Consider the following 14,431-nt stretch of genomic DNA (forward strand, 5'->3'; position numbering starts at 1 on the left):
CAAACGGGATTTTATTGAACATGACGAAATGAGCGAAGCATTTGCTTTCATCAAGTTTCAGCTTCCAGGCATATCAGGACTACTAGGACCAGCATGCCTGTGGCAACGCCCACATGGGCGTAACTTGTAACAGAAATAAAACTGTTGCTTTGAATGTACCGGCTCAGTTTCATCGTGTATGCCAGTGAACAAGAGCTCTTAAGCTCGAAACGCGTATGGCTGTTGGAAGGAACTGTGACATGGGGAACAGCCTACTAACTGTGGCGTCGAGTGCGGTAACCCTTCCTTGAGTGGCGGCTCCAACAGGGCAACTTGTGGTGAATAAAATATATATATATATATATATATACACACACACACACACAAATAATTAAATATAAAAAAATACAAAACAAAACCTCACTACCTTTTCCTTCTCTCTGTGACTCATCCCAAACCTTTCCGTCTACTCGGGGTGGCTCCTTCGCAATGGCGGAGGAGCATTGCCCCACTGGCTCAGAGCCAGTAGCTGCAAAAGAAAACTATATTTTAATATTGTTTTATTTTGCAGCTGCTGGCTGAGCCAGCGTGTGCAGGGAGGGTCGGGTCCTGGCCATGGGAGGAGGGAGGAGGAGTGGTAGATGTGCACTTTTAAGTGTGCATGTTAGTTTCACCGGCCGTCCTAGGCCGGCCAAACTGACATGCGCACTTAGGATTCTCCAACCCAGCTGTACAGCACAGACTCCTTGTGCCTGAGCAAGCGTTGATGTAGAATGCTTAGGCCAATCCCCATGCTGCTCCCAAGCTTAGGAGCAGCACAGAGACTGGATGGGGAGCCTGTGATGCTAGGACCAGGAAGTAGAAGCAGAGGAGATCGTGGCGGCCGACCGGCAGCATCAGGTACGTTTACAAAATATATATGTATTAAACCCCCCACTCACTCCCATTGTCCCCCCCTCCCCCTTCCTCTCTGCAGCCTCTCCACCTGCCCACCACTCTAAATCAGTGTCGGATGCCACTGCACCTACTCTTCCTTCTTTTTTATCAGATTTATCCTACTAGTAGGCAGATGCACGTCCACCAGTCCCAATACCATCTCACATCTTCCCTCATTAATCCACTTCAATTACATTTTTCAACGTAGTCAATAAAAACAGAAAACCCTGTTTGAACGTAATTCTAAATCAAGGAAGTTTCAGGAAATTCTTCCCAGTTAAGCTAAAATATTTGACTTTTGCAATCGTAGTCCAAAAAGGGTTGTTGTACATGTTTCAGTCCTCCAGCTAACTTACGTGACTCTCATTCCGGTATTTCACACAGAAATGACGGCTGTTGAAAGAGTGAAATGCAAGGTATGGGTATCCACTTGTAATTCTAAATGGGGTGCAGTTTTTCTTTGCACCTGTAATGGTTTGCTACTGCTTCTTACCCTTTTTCATACCTCCTGGCTGGCCACAGTAAGCCAGACTGCCTTGAGTGCATGTATTGCTGGGCACTTATCTACATGGATTGCTTTCTCATTCATTAATAACATTTCAGCCATACTAATATTTATGTCCACCTTTAGGCACTATTGTTTCGGTACTAGGTCAGTCTCATAATCAGTCTGATGGTGTTTTCTCGATGATCTTTCTGCCAATATGTCTTGTTATTTAATCGCTCTTTCTTGGCGCCTCTCAATGTCGCCTTTTCTCTGTTTCTGTTGCCCCTAGTGGTGTACGGTGGACAAAACCTGACCGTCTGCTTCCCCAGTGTCAGCAAGGATGGACTGCAGACAGAAGACACAACTGTGGCCATCACAGGGGCAACCATCATGTACGCATGTGTCCTCTTTGCATGGTACGTCAGCAGCTATACGCGCAAAACTAACGTGGTCAGTCAGCGCGCGCTCTGGATCAAATGTAATTTTAATGCATTTTGGCACGAAGTTGGGGATTGTGCATGTTTCCTTCTGATTCCTTTAAACTCCAGGGAGTGTTTGAGAATGGCGATGCTGTTTTTATTAGAACCTGAAAGCAGCCGAACTACACAAATACAGATGAGCTGCATCTGCTGTGTTTAATGCCAGAAATCGCTGGTCCTAGAATTACTCATTGCGATATTTCGTTCCAGCTGTCCAAGTTTGTCCCTCAGCCGAGATTCAAGTCTGAAGAAGGCATACTCGATAAACCTAACAGCGCAGTGACAACACTCTAGAAATGTTGGCTGTGCTCGGCTGTGAATACTTTCCATAATCACATCCCTAACATTTACAGAAAGGGAGGGGTGGGATGGGGCGGCCTCTCGAACAGCTGCAGCGTTCATGCGTCGGACGTCAGCGCGGCGCGCGAGACAGTATCCTTGTCAGTGGCTTTTAAGCAGATCTGGCCTCGCGCACACTGCCTAAGGCCCATAGGCTGACTGACTCAGAGCGACTGCTCAGGGGCTTGATGTCTCCCACGCTGACGTGTGATACCTGTCCTAAAAATAAATGAAAGAACATCTTCAGTGACAAGTTTCATCCTGTTTGGCACAACAATAACAAGGTAGAGTTCCAGACTTGTAGAAGAAAATGGTATGGCAACATTTTATTGACTTTGCCAAGATCAGTTCTTCAACAGCATTCACTAATATTAACAATTTAGTTTGCTTGATGATAACCAAATTCCAAATGCAGTCAATAGTTACTTTAAAATTCTAATTGTGATTGGGCGTGAACACCAGGGCCTAGAGTCCTTCCAGTCCAACATGGTGGCATGGTCTGGGACTGCCGGCCACCTCCCCCCTTAACACACTGACTGAGTTACCTAATTCAACCAGTCAACACATGGGGTCTTTGGAAGTCAGGGGGTACAGGCCCCCCCCCTGGCCGTATTTATTAAAATATAAAAACAAATCAAAAATTTTAATAAAATAAAAATTTCTGACAATTATTAAAAAATGCACATTTCAGAACATTAGATTGACATCCGTTTCGACATGGTATGATGGGCTAACCTTAACAAATATCTAGTACAGCGTGTTTCCTAACCGAATCTAACATCCTGAAAATTAAAAATGCATTCTAATAATTAAGTCGTACGGCAAGGTCGCCAACCGGTGTCAGATCCTTTTACAGCTGCGCTCTCACGTTCGAAATGCGCATGCGCAACCCAGGGCACGTTTCACCCACGTGCGCTCCCTGAACTCCATTTAACCATAACAGGAGGGCCCAGACACTCGCGCACCTTAATGACGTCATAGTGTTGTGAGGGGTGGCTACCAGCCTGAGGAAAGCGTAGACTCCCTCCCCCGCACCCTTTAAAATACTGGATATCATATCCTGCCCCTGAAGTTCTGAGAGAGACCAATGGCCCCTCCCGACGGGCGGCCCCTTTCGTGAATGGGCCCGCCCCCCCGTAAGGACCTTAAAATGCTGCTCACCGATTAATGACCTTACCGCCAGACACACATAATAAATACGACATTGCTATACTAAGAGGGAAAAAGGCCTAAGGAGAAAATTGGTTAATACACAGCAAAGCACAAAACATATACATATATAGATATTCCTGTAAGCGGGAAAAAGGCCTAAGGAGAAAATTAGTTAAAATATCACAGCAACGCACAAAACATTTACATCTGTTCATGCTTCCAGTAAACGGGAAAAAAGGCCTACTGGATCGAGCATATTATTCCTATAATCCGACACATTGCTAAACATTATACCTACCATTGGCTGGCCCCAAGGTCTGCTAAAAAAGGGGATGGAGGGCGGGGAAAATTAAACAGCCCCACGGTGGGGCGAGGAGCGAGCCTGGGAGCGCGGGCACAAAGAGGCCGCTTCCCGCGCTCCCCAGGCTCTTAACCCTTTCGCCGCCGCGGCCCCGCCCCCTCACCCCGGAAGTGCACAACTACTTCCGGGGCGATGGCGGGGGCAAGCGACCACGAAAGGAACGGGGTGTGGGAGGGGCCGGGCCCCGCCATGCCTGCGTGGGGGCCGATTGGCCCCCCCTTCTCTCATGGTCTGGGACTGCCGGCCACCTCCCCCCTTAACACACTGACTGAGTTACCTGATTCAACCAGTCAACACATGGGGTCTTTGGAAGTCAGGGGGTACAGGGCCCCCCCCTGGCCGTATTTATTAAAATATAAAAACAAATCAAAAATTTTAATAAAATAAACATTTCTGACAATTATTAACAAGCATTTACAATGCAACGGTCTCTGCATTGCAAAAGTTAGAGCTATTAGCATTGTACATGAACGCGAGTAAATATCGATGTGTGTTATTCCTAGGCATTGTGTCCTTTCTTTCAATCCTGTATGGTCTTGTTGAATTTTAATAGAGGCAGAAATAATGGTGTCTAGGCAGGGGCTGGAATGAAGGGCCGAAAATATCCTAAGGGGTCTGTTTGATGGAATTAGGAAGTGCAGTGGAATGATGTACTGTGGGGGGGGAGTGGGGGGTGCAGGAGGGGGACGGATATGTCTGCGGGTATGTACACCTGTATGAGTGTGTGTTGTTGGTAGGGGGTGTTTGAGTACTTAAGAAATGGATTGAACATGTTTGGCTGATGGCTGTAGGGCATGCAGAGATTCGCCATAGAAAGGGGTGCAGATTTTAGTGTGTGTGGGAGAAAGAGGGCAGGAGGTGTTGCATAACAAAACAAATATATCCGTGTAGGCTGAGGGGCGCTTAGAGATTAGATGGGAATTTGCTGTTTAATTGTTGGCACATAAATTCATTATTTTTCTACTGAGCGTTCCTTTTCAATTGCAGCTCACTGCTAATAAGTTGACAATTATGCTGCCACAGCACGTTAGCAACGCTGTATGGAGTGCACCGGCCTGGAAACAAAGCTGCTGGTAGGAACAGGATTTCGACGGCTTATTATCACGCGTCCTCTAACTGCTCAGATAATCTTTTGACTGATTTCCGTGTACGGCATGCAGTTTAAACATCAAACAATGTCGCAGGATCTTTCCACTTAATGTACTATCATTATAGAAGCAAAACACTTTCTCATTCGTTTTACTTCATTATCTTCTCCAATTAATTTGCCCATAACCGTGATTTCACTTTAACCCTATGGAGTGTAATGGCTGAGCTATTGCAATTCTGTAATGAAACCTTCAAGACTGATCTAGCAATCAGTAATTTGTGGTGGTTTCTTAGGAATTGTCGCACGTACCCAGGACGCCTGCCACTTTAATGGGAAAATGTCTCATCCTAGTTAATGGGAGTAATTGAAATATTCCCTTACCCAGTCAGAAGGAAGCCTTAGTTCAGAGACTAGCGCTCAGAATACCATGTCACCTGAAATGTTAGATTGGAGTCCGAGAAGCGCCGCCCAAGCTTTCATCTTCCTCAGTAGGTGTCAATGGGTCAACGACGGTTCTCTGTGAATGGATGACAGAGGAGAGGTCTTGGCATTGCAAAAGTTAGAGCATGAACGCGAGTAAATAAACGAGTCCAGCAGCCTCGCCGGAAGTCAGGCAAAGTCGCCTGTGACGGGGGCGGGGCTGCATTCGGACCGGAAGAGAAGGCGGAGTGAAAGCGTCTTGCGAGTTGCGACGCCAGAAGGAGAGCGGAGTCCCTCAGAATTCACCAGGTAAGTTGAAAAGGGCTGGGGACTCCGTTCCCTCGTTGTGTGTGTGTGTGTGTGTGTGTGCGCGTGTGTGTGTATGCATGTGTGCGACGGCGGGCGGGGGGGGGGCTCGGTTCCCTCGGTGTATGTGTACATGTGTGCGACGGCGGCGACGGCGGGGGAGAGGGAGGGTGCACTCGTGTGTGTATGTGAGCTGGGGGGGGTGTCTCTGTATGTATGTGCGTGCGTGGGCGCTTGTGCGTGTGTGTATGCGCATGCGTGTGTGCTTCTCAGGAGACAGCGCCTGGCCACAGCGCTCGTTCGCGTGCGCGTGTCACTTTGAAATCGCCTCAAAGGCGATGCACGCGGCCAGGATTGTCTCCTGGGAAGCACACACGCCGACAAAAGAGCTTCGGCGGAGACGCGCTTCCGCGCGTTCAGCCGAGCCCTAAAAAATGCACATTTCAGAACATTAGATTGACATCCGTTTCGACATGGTATGATGGGCTAACCTTAACAAATATCTAGTACAGCGTGTTTCCTAACCGAATCTAACATCCTGAAAATTAAAAATGCATTCTAATAATTAAGTCGTACGGCAAGGTCGCCAACCGGTGTCAGATCCTTTTACAGCTGCGCTCTCACGTTCGAAATGCGCATGCGCAACCCAGGGCACGTTTCACCCACGTGCGCTCCCTGAACTCCATTTAACCATAACAGGAGGGCCCAGACACTCGCGCACCTTAATGACGTCATAGTGTTGTGAGGGGTGGCTACCAGCCTGAGGAAAGCGTAGACTCCCTCCCCCGCACCCTTTAAAATACTGGATATCATATCCTGCCCCTGAAGTTCTGAGAGAGACCAATGGCCCCTCCCGACGGGCGGCCCCTTTCGTGAATGGGCCCGCCCCCCCGTAAGGACCTTAAAATGCTGCTCACCGATTAATGACCTTACCGCCACAGGCCAGGTAGTTGACCGACTATCTGGCCCCCCCCCCAAAAAAAAACCCTTGTAGAAAGGTCATACTCTCCCTGCAAAAACTTCCACCCATGCCAGGATATTTCTTATAAAAAGGGCATTCCCCTCCTCTGTTAAGTGGACCCCGTCCCGCAGGTAGAAGTGCTCTCCCCAGATGCAACCATGAGGAATGGTCTGTAAGACCGGAGTTCTAAATAACTTGTCCAGCTTGTTGTTGACCCTCTTTAACGAGTTATTCAACGCGCTAACTGAGTCCCCCCCTCTCCATTGCATTCTCGGTATCAGCTTTGACCATACAACCACACTCCCCGGTAACCGCTTCGCTAGCCACCCTGCTGCTGATATAATCTTTTCCAGGAGGACCCTTCTACCCAGACCTGTCAGATCATTCCCCCCTAGATGAAGGATCACCGCCGAGGGAGGTGTAGTATGTCGTGTTAATAAGTCCGACATATAGTCCCTGAACTGATTGAGGCGGAGCCCCCCCCTGCCATGGAAGGAGACCGTGCACCCCCTGCTCTCCACCCTCTGTTTACCTGATCCTGCAAGAAAAATAGGATTAGCACGCTTGACATACGAATGCCCCACTACCCAAACTACCACTGTCTTCTGCCTGTCCTCCTGGTTCCTCCGTGATGTAGATAAGTTGCCCTGATGATCCATGGGTAGTTTCCGTCCTGCGTTACAGGCCCGAGAAACTGTAAATAACCAGAAAAACAGCAGGTGTTAGAAATACTCCACATGGCGACAGCTCTCACAACATGTGCAACCGCACGTAACGTTTATAGGCACTTGAGGACCATCTCCCAATCCTTTGCACACTAGTTGTGGTCAAACCCCTGGCCGTTGCTTCTGTGGCTGCCCCCATCCGGAAGGAGTGCGTCCCAAACTCTTTGTGGTTATAACCAGCCCTTGCCATACTCATGGCTAGTACCCTCTGAAACTGAAATCTGGTCAAAGGGGTCCCATCCCCATGCATTAGCAGTGACCCCCCACACTCCTGCGCCCGCTGTCTTATCAGTTCCTCCACATGTGTCACCGGGCAGCAGGGATTGTTCCTTGCACGATGTAACGCCAGGCTTTGACCCCTAGCTTCCTGATCAGTTTTTGATTTCCTGATTATAATCCACATAGTGTCGCCCTTTATGCTGATATCATGCAGCTGAAGGCCGCCTACCCTATCACCTTTGTTGGCCGCCACCAGTTCGCCCACCCTGAATGCCCCATAAAAAGCTAACGAGAATGCTGCTTTAAAGAGGACCACCTCGGACGTATAGCTACATGTGTCCGGTAGAGCGAGGAGAACTGCTGATAATCGTTCAAAACCTATTGGTTTCATAGAATCTGTGGAAGGGGGCTGCATGCGCCGCCATCCCTTCAACGCCTTCTGCGCTAGGAAGCTGTTCGTAGGGTCCCGTCCCCCTTTAGCACGTGCGAAAAAGGAGGTAGCCGCCTTGTGTCTGTTGGCTGTCGCCGCCGTGCGCGCTTCTCTGTGTAAGGTGCCTATGTACCCATTGAAGCTAGCTTCCAGAGTCCACGTACTCTCCCAGCCCTGGCCCAGAAAGTGACAGTAAGACCTGAACGCCCCTTCGTATGCCGTCCTTGTCTTGGGTGCTAGGCTGGCTGCCACGAGGTCATGTAGTTGGGGGCACCAATTTGCCAGAGAGTCGACGGGAAGTGGGCCGGGGTTGTCTCTGCCTCCGGCAAGTGATCCCTGAAAACCTGCATCTTAAAGCGAGAAAGGGCATCAGCTGCATTGTTTAACACCCCCGGGACATGTTTCGCCCTGAAAAGTATATTCAATGTCATGCAACACAGCACAATCTCTTTGATCAGGCGTAGTATGAATGGACACCTTGCGGCTTGTTGGTTGATGCATTCCAAACTGTCATATTATCTGACCAGAAGATTACAGATCGGTTGGCCAAATCCTCCGGCCACACTTTCAGTGCCACCCAGATTGGGAAGAGCTTGAGGAAACCAATGTTCACCGTCAGCCCGCTCTCCTCCCACCAGGCGGGCCACTTCTGTGCCACCCACTTCCTGCCAAGGATTGCACCAAACCCTACACTGCCTGCGCATCGGTCCACAAACCAAGGTCCTCCGAGGACAGCGTGGGTGCACCCCACAGCACTCTGCCATTGAAGTCCTCCAGGAATGCGATCCATATCCGCATATCCTGGCGAACCTCAGCAGATAGCCGTGTCCGGTGATGTTTCTCCCGAAGACCCCTCATGGCCTGTGCAATTGAGCGTGAAAAGGGGCGTGCCATGGGAATTACTCTTAATGCAAAGTTTAACTGCCCAACTGTCTGCTGCAACATTTGTAGAGTCACTTTCTTAGCTTGTAGGCATAGTCCTAGTGTATTCTTGAATCTTTGTATCTTTTCCTTTGGTAGTCTGAAACAGCCCTCTACTGAATCCAGCTCAATGCCTAAAAATTCCAGGCATGTTACTGGCCCAACTGTCTTCCCCTGCGCCAACGAGATCCCGAAAGAGCGCATGAGCACGCAAAATTCCTGCAATGCTGATGCACACTCCCGTGAACCCGCCGGACCCAGGAAAAGAAAATCATCCAGGTAGTGCATGACCCACTGGTGACCCGTACATTGTCTTAGGGCCCATTCCAAGAAAGAGCTGAACTGCTCGAAATATGCACATGAAATTGAACAACCCATGGGCATACACTTATCCATGTAGTACTTCCCCTCAACAGAGGTGCTGGTCTTCTGGGTGAACAGGGAGCAATCTAAAGGCTGACTCGATATCTGATTTAGCTATCAGTGTTCCCGCGCCCAAACCCCTCAGCATGTCCGCTGCCTGATCGAAAGACGCATATTTAACGCTGCAAACTGATTCATCAATAGCATCATTCAAGGATATACCCTTAGGTGCAGACAAGTTGTGTATGAGCCTATACTCTCCCTTCTCTTTCTTTGGAACCACCCCCAAAGGGGAGCATACAAAATTCTGAGTAGGAATGCCATGGAAAGGTCCCGCTACCCTACCTAAACGCACCTCCTTTCCTATTTTTGTCGCCACTAGCGTGGGATTGGAAAGGACTGACAGCTGATTTCTGCACTGTGGTGTCCCGACATAACCCCCAGCAGGAATTCGGAAACCATGTGTGAAACCCTCTTGCAACAATCTAGCAGAAGTGTGATTAGGGTACCTATTAAGCCAGGGGATCATAGCCGACAACTGAATGGGTGAATGTGCTATGATGGGATGAATCTTATTATTCAGGTTTCTTCCTACCCCTATTACCTGCTCCACTGCCTTTATTTCGGCATGTCGCCTCTGGGTGGGAAGGGTGCCCGCATACGCTGCACGCGTGTCTGAACTTACAAGTGCCCGGTGCCCTGTTGCATGTCCGCCTGTTGAAGTCCCAGCATACCCCTTTCGTACCTCCGTTGCCCCTCGGTTTTTGGCCTGTCTCCCCACCCTGTGCTGATCGAAAGGGCTGCTGGAATGGCTGTTGTGGCCTGGGGGAATAACTCTTGTTCCAGGTAGTGCTAGTGCTTGCGCCCTGACCCTTCTCAAATTGCGAATGCCAAGAAATAGAATCCACCTTGTCCCATGTCAAAGACTTATCGAACTCTTTAGATTTTCTGAAGGCTATATCATATTCTTTCCAAACATCCCCCACATGATTCTCATGGTACATTGTGATTCTACTCTGATAGCAATTCATAGCTGGTTGCATTCCGGGAAAACGTTCACCAATTACTGCACCGTACACCGCAAAGGCCCTCACCCAGTTGATGATGGTTTCTTCCACCCTAAATTTGTACAATTTTGCTCTCCATTCACTAGGCAACATTTGAATTTAATTTGAATTTAAAACCATTTATATAGCGCACATTTACCACGCGGTTTCTTGGCGCTTTTAGATTGCGAGAAGGCAGCAGGAGCGAGAAGGATTTAAACAACGTGGGCTCGGGAGAAAAGCAGAGTTTTGAGGCCTTTACGGAACTCAGTGTAAAGGGATGTCATACGAAGTTCCGCGGGGAGGGAGTTCCAGAACATAGGGGCAAGGACTGCAAATTTGGTTCCACCCGCCTTTTTCTTCCTAAACCGGTGAGTGGTGAGGAGTGCCTGATGGGTAGAACGGAGCTCTCTGCCCGGTACATAGGATTTAACAGCGGAGCAGATAAACTCCGGGGCAGTGCCCATTTTAGCCTGGAAGGTAAGACAACCAAGCTTAAATAAGGCTCGCTCTCTCACTGGCAGCCAGTGCAGTGCCTGCAATAAAGGGGTGGAGCGATGATATTTAGGCAGGCCGTAAATCAGGCGGGCAGCCTGGTTCTGCACTAGCTGCAGCTGGTGGATGGCATAGGCCGGAGCGCCATTGTAGATGATATTGCCATAATCAAGGCGCGAGAGCACCATGGCCATCACTATGATCTTTAAGGCGGGTAGGGAGAAAAAGCGAGAGATCTTCCTGATAGTTCTAAGAGAAAAAAAACAAGAAGAAACAACCGAATTCACCTGTGAGTGAACAGAAAGTGAGGAATTAAGAAAGATACCAAGGGTTTTGACCTTAGGAACAGGAAGCGGGGGAACACCGAGTGAAGATGGCCAGTGGGAAGGGGACCAGGGACTGCAACCACCTCCGGTCAAGACTAACTCCGTCTTGTCCGGATTGAGTTTGAGGTGGTTGCAGTTCATCCAATCTTGTATGAACAGCATGACAGACTGGACATTCTGGGAGGATGAAGGGGAGTGAGAAAGGTTAAAGATTAGCTGGAGGTCATCGGCGTAGTTAAACACCGTGACCTCGAGCTGCTGTAACATAAAAATGAGGGGGTAGATGTATAAATTAAACAAAAGAGGGGAAAGTGACGAACCTTGGGGGACCCCGCAAGCAACCTTACGAGGGGGGGCCCTGAAACCAGCTAGGTGGACCACCTGAGCCCTATCACTCAGGAAGGACTCAATCCAGGCGAGGGCAAGGCCCTCTATGCCCGCCGCCCTGACACGGGTAAGAAGAGTGGAGTGGTCCACCGTGTCAAAAGCGGCGGACAGATCTAAAAGAATGAGGGCCTGTGGTAAGTTGGTGTCAATGCCCTCGCGTAGGTAGTCCATCACTGAGATCACCACCTTCTCCGTTGAATGGAGGGGGCGAAAGCCCGCCTGCCGAGGGGAGAGGCAGTGGTTGTTTTCCACATAGGCGCTCAGGGTGCAGGTTACATGGGTTTCCAGGACCTTGCCCAGGTAAGGCAAGAGGGAAATGGGGCGGTAGTTGGAAGGGGATGAGGGGTCGGCACCAGCTTTTTTTAAGATAGGAATGATAGCCGCAGATTTATGGGCAGCGGGAACCACTCCATTCCTGAGTGAATCGTTCAGAAGGGTAAGGGGGGGAATTGGACAGGCTAGGAAGATATCTCTCAAGATATAAGCAGGGGCAAAGTCCAGGGGGGAGCCTGATTTCACCTTTTGGAGCAGAGGAGGGAGCGTGACTTTTGTCAGAAGGGGGATGGAGGTGAGTTTAGAGGTAATAGCAGGAGGGGAAGGATTGATGAATGTGGGGGATGGAGGGGGGATGTTGGCCTTAATCTTTGCGACTTTATCAACGAAAAAATCGTTGAGCGAATCGCAGAGCGGTTGTCAGGGGGGGATCGAGGCCGTGACTCTGTTGGATGAGGCAAGCTCGTGTACCGTGGCGAAGATTTCTTTAGAATGTGACTCCGCAGACAGAATCCTGTTAGAATAAAACAGGGTCTTAGCATCTAAGATGCCTTGCTTGTAGACCTTAAGTACGGAAAGGTAGGCCTTTTTTTGGGCAGGGCAGTATGTTTTTCTCCATGCGCGCTCTGCTCTGCGCGTGGCCAGCTTTTTCACCTTAAGATCAGGAGTGAACCAACGGTTAGCAGCATGATTCCGCTTAACCGTGATCCGTCTTAATGGAGCAAAGTCGTCGCCTGCGTGGGTAAGCCAGTTGTTAATGGTGTCCAGTTGGACCGGGGCGGCGAGGCCGATAAGATTGGGGCTAGAGTTGGCCAGGAAAGTGCACAGAGATGGCATGTCAGCTTTACCCCATTTTCTGACCCAGATGTTCTTAGGAAGCGGAAATTTGACAGCCGGGGCTAAGGCAAGGGAAAAGGAGATTAAAAAATGGTCAGACCAGGAACAGGGGGAAATGGTAAGTGGAGTGGCGGGGATGTTCAGGGTCCAAACCTGATCGAGCGAGTGGCCAAGTGCGTGAGTAGGACTGTGGACATGAGAGGTGAAGTTGAGGCTGATCATAAGGTCAGTAAAGTCTTTAGAGGAAGGGCTTTCGGCAGGATCATTAGGCCAATAGTTCAGGTCACCTAGCACTGACGAGTTGTTTACTACCAGTGTTGCGAGAGTGTCCTGAAGATTAGAAACGAAGGTGGGGGTGGGATGGGGGGGACGGTAGATGAGGACAACAGTTAGGGGAGTAGAGTGGGAGCTAGAACGAATTATCAAGCAGTCGACTTCCGGAATGGGGGGGGAGGGAAGGATCTGAAAGTGGAGGTCAGTATGAGCTATCAGGGCCACTCCGCCGCCTCTCCTGCCCTCCGGTCGATCCGCTCGGATGGTAGAGTATGAGGGAGGTATGGCAGCTAGGACATTGGGCAGGGAGTCGGCCTTGAACCAGGTCTCTGTTAGAAACAAGAGATCCGGTTTATGGGTATCAATATAGTCAAATAGCTCATACTGGTGGCTGACTGCTGATCGGGTGTTGAGAAGCACGGCCGTGGTGTTAAAGGCCGAGGTGTGGGGAGCAGGTACAGAGGAAGGGATGGGAGAGACAGTGCGGGGCGAAGTGAGCAAGCCAGCTGTAGTGGCTGGGGGAATAGGCGGAAGACTAGAAAGAAGGCCCAGATGTTTCAGCCGATCGAAGGTAGACAGGCTGATAGTGCCAGGGGTCCAAAGTGACAGAAGACTGAGGGAAGAATAGGACAGGAGAGGGGCATTAGGAAGTGCCCCTAGCCCCGGCCGGCCGCGGACGGGCGCAGACGGGCTGGACTCTGGCGTGACTCCGGCGCGTCTACGGCGCTCCCGCTGCGCTCGTCCGCTGCGCAGACACATGAGGGACGTTTAAATGGAGAAGCAGCGTGGGGGGAGTGGCGTGGGTGGGGTCGGGCGATCTAGCCCAAGCCAAGATGGCGGCCACGGCTGGTACAAGCCCGCGATAAAATTAGCTGCCAGCCAGCCCTCACAGCCCCTAAGAAGCAAGGTAGGTAATTAGTAGACCTGTTGATGTTCAGTACAGGTTAATAAATGCATTTACAAGCAAAGTTAAAATTACAAGCGCGCCTCCGCTCTCGATCAGCGTAACACCGCGCAAAAGTTAAAAAGTATGGACGTAGCCCTCAGCTCCTGCTAGCAAGCCCACTGCCACCGGGCTGCTCGCAATCGCTGGGACAACGCCGGAAGTGCTCCTAAATGGAGAAGCAGCGTGGGGGGAGTGGCGTGGGTGGGGTCGGGCGATCTAGCCCAAGCCAAGATGGCGGCCACGGCTGGTACAAGCCCGCGATAAAATTAGCTGCCAGCCAGCCCTCACAGCCCCTAAGAAGCAAGGTAGGTAATTAGTAGACCTGTTGATGTTCAGTACAGGTTAATAAATGCATTTACAAGCAAAGTTAAAATTACAAGCGCGCCTCCGCTCTCGATCAGCGTAACACCGCGCAAAAGTTAAAAAGTATGGACGTAGCCCTCAGCTCCTGCTAGCAAGCCCACTGCCACCGGGCTGCTCGCAATCTCTGGGACAACGCCGGAAGTGCTCCTAAATGGAGAAGCAGCGTGGGGGGAGTGGCGTGGGTGGGGTCGGGCGATCTAGCCCAAGCCAAGATGGCGGCCACGGCTGGTACAAGCCCGCGATAAAATTAGCTGCCAGCCAGCCCTCACAGCCCCTAAGAAGCAAGGTAGGTAATTAGTAGACCTGTTGATGTTCAG

General features: G+C 50.2%; 1 protein-coding gene across 1 annotated transcript in view; it reads left to right on the forward strand.

Annotated features, from left to right (window-relative positions):
* Positions 1 to 14,431, forward strand: part of SERINC4 (serine incorporator 4) — a 273,320-nt gene that overhangs the window by 179,703 nt on the left and 79,186 nt on the right. The window contains exon 7 of the mRNA XM_078684114.1: positions 1,692 to 1,818. Coding sequence (XP_078540240.1) covers positions 1,692 to 1,818 — 127 coding nt within the window. The remainder of the gene's footprint in view (positions 1 to 1,691; positions 1,819 to 14,431) is intronic.

This window comes from Lissotriton helveticus, chromosome 3_1 (assembly GCF_964261635.1).
Source record: "Lissotriton helveticus chromosome 3_1, aLisHel1.1, whole genome shotgun sequence".
NCBI lineage: Eukaryota > Metazoa > Chordata > Amphibia > Caudata > Salamandridae > Lissotriton > Lissotriton helveticus.